This window comes from Eimeria necatrix, genomic scaffold (assembly GCF_000499385.1).
Source record: "Eimeria necatrix Houghton genomic scaffold, Enh_scaff57, whole genome shotgun sequence".
NCBI classification, from domain to species: Eukaryota; Apicomplexa; class Conoidasida; order Eucoccidiorida; family Eimeriidae; genus Eimeria; species Eimeria necatrix.
The window spans coordinates 125,145-130,397 of NW_013651690.1; the positions used below are offsets into that span (position 1 = coordinate 125,145).

The following is a 5,253-nucleotide window of genomic DNA, read 5'->3' on the forward strand; positions in this document are numbered from 1 at the left end:
GCCTAGCTGCTGCTGCTGCTGCTGCTGCTGCTGCTGCTGCTCCTAAGCGGAGCCCTAGCTCTGGAAGCTAAGCAGTAGAGATAGTGGAGCTATTTGCTGCTGCAGCAGACTTTCTCAACCTTGAAGGCAAGCCGCCAGTGACTGTTTCCCTGGATGTTTACTTGAATAAGTGCAGCCTGCTGCAGTGCAGCAGCCTGCTGCAGTGCAGCAGCCCGCTGCAGTGCAGCAGCTTGCTGCAGTGCAGCAGCCTGCTGCAGTGCAGCCTGCTGCAGTGCAGCAGCCTGCTGCAGTGCAGCAGCCCGCTGCAGTGCAGCCTGCTGCAGTGCAGCAGCCTGCTGCAGTGCAGCAGCCTGCTGCAGTGCAGCCATTGTGTTGGCCCCGGGAAAGCCCAGCAGTTTGGCTGCGCCCAGTAGTGAGAAGTGCAGGTTAACCTTTAACAAACGAAGCGAGCTAGCAGCAGCGCATGCAGCAGACGGGGCCTTGCTGCTGGCTCTCCTGACAAACTGCGCAGCAGTCCCGCTGCTGCTGCTGCCGCGACTGCGGCGCTGCTAGCCGTTCCTGCCGTTGCTGCTGCTGCTGCTGCTGCTGCTGCTGCATGCGCCGCCGCCGCCCCACTGTGGGGCCCCGCAGCCCCGCCCCCGCAGCAGCCCCTGTGCGCCCCAAGCCGCCTGCAAGGCTCTAATCTGCTGCTGCTGCTTCCCTGAAAGCTGGGGCGGCGCTGCTGGCCTTTCTCCTGTCTGGCTCCGCCCCAGCCCCGCTCTGGGGCCCCACTGGGGCCCCCTGGCTGGGCGAAACTGTCTACCTGCGCATTCGGCGGAGTCCAGCGCATGCAGGGGCCGGGAAGCCCCGGCTCAGTCTTCGAAGTTGGGAAAGCAGTCTCGGAACTGGTGCTTGGGGTGCTTGGACTCCATGTGCTGCTCCAGCGTCGGCCGCTTGATTGTGCACATGAAAGTTTGTCTGCAAACTTCGCAAACAACGTTTAAGTTCTTGTCTTTGGACTTGAGAGTGGAGTTTTGCATGCCGCGCTGGTTGCGCCGCTGCGCACGTTCGCGGTCCACGTCGCGCTGGTTCCCGCGGGTCATTTTGGCCGGCCGGGCGAGGATTAAGGATTAAAAATGACTAAATGGCAACGCTTTTCAACAAATTACAAAGACAATTCCTGCAAAGGAACCTGGTTGGGCTCACTGCGCCTCTATCTGGCACGCGAACAAACGGGGCTGCGGAGGCTTCGGTTTTGCAGGATCTGATGACACGCTGCGACATGCTTGCGGCGGTGCTCACCGGCTCGCGATTCACAGCTTACACCTGCATTTCTCGTAAATTAAAAGAATATTTAATTAAATAGGATTATAATAGTGGCAAAGAATAGTTATATTGCTTGGAAGAACGGCGGCGTGCCCCCGTCCATAGCCGGATGCTCGGGGGGTTCCGCTGGCGGGCACAGCTTCCTGCCACCCCAGCGGCTCTTGTGGTTTTATGAATTTGGCGGTTAGATTGTGTATTGAGAATTAAATATAATTAAGTTGAAGACAACAGACTCAAATAGGCATGCAACGCTGCAAATTGACCGCGAAAACAGGCGACTGGTGCATTGTTCCGGGACCTTACACCGGGGAGCGCTTGCGCGTGTTCCAGAGCGAAAGCGGGAGTCAAGCTATTTAAATTCCAACGTCTCCAGATTTGAAATGGATTCATAGAGTGAATAGGACATGCCAGCGAAATTTCTCGCTGGTCTGTTGCACTGGTTCCTTATAGAGGGGTGCGAGCAACCGCAGCAGCACACCTTCTCCACGATTGCTCATTTTCTTGAGAGATTCCGCCGCACGAATTGTCTTTAAGAACACGGCTGTGCTCAAAGGGATTTTGTTCATCTGTGATATTACTTGTACGAGAGGCAATCCGGAAGAGCGAGGGCGGGCAGTCTTGGGTTGTGATTTCAAGAGGCTTGAGCATCTACACGAAGCCTATGAGTAAATCCAGCACTCGCTATAGCTCTTAGCGAACTTTTGCACTGGACGGCGCTTCGACAGGCCACACTTCGTCTCAGGCGAAGGTGCGGAGTTTGATAAGAGAAGAGCAGCTGAGGAATCCACGTCACTGCAGAAGGGCATTTCCACCAAAGTAGTTGCCTCTACTGATGCATTAGGCCAAAAGCAAGTGGACAGAACGCACGGATATACCACAACGCTAAGCAGACGCGCGTCAGCAATGAAGCAAATGTCTTTAACGATATTACGGGCCAACAGCGCGTTGGAACTTATCTAGAGTGCTCAGCCCTGAAAGCTTTCTACCTTACAGCTCGAAACATAGCTTAGCGTTGACTACCAGCTAGCGCTGAGGACTTGGTGTGGAATTTCAAATAAATGCAAATCCGCGAGAAAACAGTCGAAATGACGCAGCTAAATTAGATCTCGATTTGCAGTACAGGATCAGAGTCTATGGGTTTCAACTTTCTGGGGAAGCTTCTGAGTTTAGTGGTTACTATTAATCTAGAAACGAGCATATCAGTGTTTTCACGAATATAAAGGAGTATCTTTGCGTTTATGAGATGGCTTAAGCAGAGCGCTGAAATAAGTGAAAGGAAAGCAACAACGCAGCTGATAAAGCGGAAGGAAAAGCTGGTCACAATGAAACTATTTGAAGGCGAAGTGCTGCAGAAAAGTAACTGGCTTTATAGTTCTCCAGAGTTGCGTATCCTAGCTGGACTTCAACAAAACCACGCGTCTGCGCAATTCAGATGCAGCTCTTCCATTCAAATCTGTGCACCAGGCCATGGATCCGGAGTTTCTCCTGGCCAAAGCAATTATTTTCCGGCTTTTTGAATCCACTCATGTAGACTATGGCTGGCAAGCAGCTTTGCGTGTCACTGGAGGTATAAAACCTTACCTTGCAAGGACAGAGTTCAACCATTTTACCAAGAGGAGCGTTGACTACAATAATTCTACTTTTAAGTTCTTTTTATCGATCCTTGTTTTTCTATTTTTCAAAGCAATGCAAAGCTTATTTGAAGCAGTGTGCATTTGCAAGCCTCGCCAACCAGATCCCATCAGGGGAACCTTCGGCAAAGTGATCTACCCTTTCACTCAAAGACAGCTTCATCGACAGCATTTGGCAACTAAGAGGAAGTTTCATTTTTAGTTCCCTGTTTTGATAGGCTCTGCGTTGCATGTGTCAGACTACCCGCATTTTACAGATTAATACAACAAGAGGCGCATTCACTTGTAGTGCCAAATACGAAGCTCACGCCCTATCTCCCCAGGCAATCAAGTACACTTCAAAGACCTTTTGCAGCACTATAGAGGGAATGAGTTGGTGCTGGCATCTTAAGCCGTCACAGTTGACGTCATCTATCCGCAGAGAAATCCAGAACTTGCACAGCTACGTGTGGCCTCAGTTCTTGCTTGAGATCTTCCAACACTTGAGACACCAGAAGACAGTCAAGAAAAGGGAAAATGAGTCTAATGCATTCCGTTGTCGTGCAACATGTGCTAGGCTCACCGCTTTTATAAGTAGCAGTAGCAGCGAAGCGACAGCAGCGACTGCCTCTCCAAGTATACGTAGCGCCGGGCTTGCCGGCACTGTGTCTCTGCCTTTTGGGAAAGAATAATCTAGATTTATGCCAAAAAGGGCATCGGAGGCGGAGTGACTCCTTATCAACTCTAAGGAGAGCCTTTTCGTGTTTCGCCTTTGTCGAGTCTGCTGCGCCGCCGACTTCATAAGACAGCGAGTTGGTCCTTTCCTCTTTTCTGCGGAAACTAAAAACTTTCCAAACTACTTATATTTACCTCGTTTTGGCATTTCCGGGCTGCATGCTCAAATGTACGTCTTCTCGTGGCTAGCCAATATCGAGCACGCCTGTTCCCTACTCGCCACAACAGAAGATGCGCTTCGCGGTAAGGCCACTCCGATCTAAAAGCGTCAGGAAAAAACCAATAAGCTAATGCATTTGTCTTTTAATTGAAGAGCCGCAAGGACTTCCCGGCTTATCGCGTTTTCGCTTGTTTTGCCGAGAGTCGTGCGGGCACGGGGCCCCGACCAGCGCGAGTGGGCGGTGGTGCTCGAGTGGTAACTTCGTTCTCTTTTCAAGTATCTGAAGCCTCGATTAATGTTTTACAGATTTTCGTTTGTAAAATATATTCGAGGCTTTTAGTAAACTCGGCTTCAGTTTGCAGGGAAGACAGGCAACGGTGCTTGATCTGGATGGACCAGCCCATTGCCCTGGTCGTCTGTGTCCCATTCAGCAGCACAACATGGACCTATCAAATCATTGAGGCCAAAGAACCAGACATTTTGGCCTTTGGGCAACACGTATATCGGCTTTCATAGTGTCCGCCCTCGTCAGTTGCAGTTCTCTCTCTTTTTTGTCTCGGGCCGTCCCAAGGGTGCAACTCAAAGGGAAGAAGGGCACATGCATGAGACCGCCGCCTTGCAGCGCCTCCGCTGCCTCTCTTTAGGCATCGACTAAAAGGGTGGGAGATGCGGGGCACCTCTGTCCTGCGATGGCTGCTTGTAGCCGTTGCATTCACCTCTTTGGGTGGCTGCACAGGAGCGCCTTTGACTCGTGTGTATCCCCAGGCCGCGCCTCCCGCGGTGGAGGGACCCAAATCGTCCTTTCTTCTTTCCAGAAGTTCTCAGAAGGCCACAAAAGAAAGCCTGAGCACCGCCAAAGGGGCCAAAGGCGCGCTGGCCGACTCGGCGAGCTCTGCCGTGGCTGCGAGCAGCGTCAGCAATGAAGCCCCTGAAAGCTCTAGTGCGGAAAATGAAGGCAAAATCGAAACAAAAGCTTTAAATAAGCGTTTGGCAGCAAGCGAAGAGCGCCTGGGAAGCGGGCGCTTCCGCCGGGGAGAACAGGGAGTTCTGTCCAGTGACGCGCTTGACGCTGAGGCTCAAGAGGCCGCCTTGAAAGCCACGGAATCCTTAGAGCTGCAGGCTGAAAGCAAGGACCCTTCGCTTGCAAGTGAAAGCCCCGCAGCTTCGCACCTGCAGGTGGGCGTGAAGCAGATCTTCGACCAGCTGCTCACAGGCATGCTGGGAACAGGAGTGAACTTGATTCAAGGAGGAGCCATGGGGGCTCAGCCCATGACAATGGCTCCGGCCGTGGGCTTCGGGCCTGCGCCCGCCTACTACCAAGCCCCGGACACGGGGCTGTCTACGGTGGAAATCATTTTGATCATCAGCGGCGGCATTTTGGTCATTGGCCTTGTGGGGCTCCTTGTGTGGCTGGCCACCCGCAAGAAGAGCCGAAGGCGGTGA

General features: G+C 52.7%; 2 protein-coding genes across 2 annotated transcripts; one reads left to right on the forward strand and one right to left on the reverse strand.

Moving 5' to 3' along the window:
- Positions 1–851: 851 nt before the first annotated feature.
- ENH_00064120 (Small conserved protein, related) lies at positions 852–1,082 on the reverse strand (the record flags this gene model as incomplete). Its single annotated transcript, XM_013577246.1, has 1 exon — positions 852–1,082. One exon carries the CDS (start codon positions 1,080–1,082, stop codon positions 852–854), a length of 231 nt encoding a protein of 76 aa, XP_013432700.1.
- A 3,394-nt stretch (positions 1,083–4,476) lies between these two features.
- Positions 4,477–5,253, forward strand: ENH_00064130 (hypothetical protein, conserved; the record flags this gene model as incomplete). Its single annotated transcript, XM_013577247.1, has 1 exon — positions 4,477–5,253. The coding sequence occupies one exon, from the start codon at positions 4,477–4,479 to the stop codon at positions 5,251–5,253; it is 777 nt and encodes a 258-aa protein (XP_013432701.1).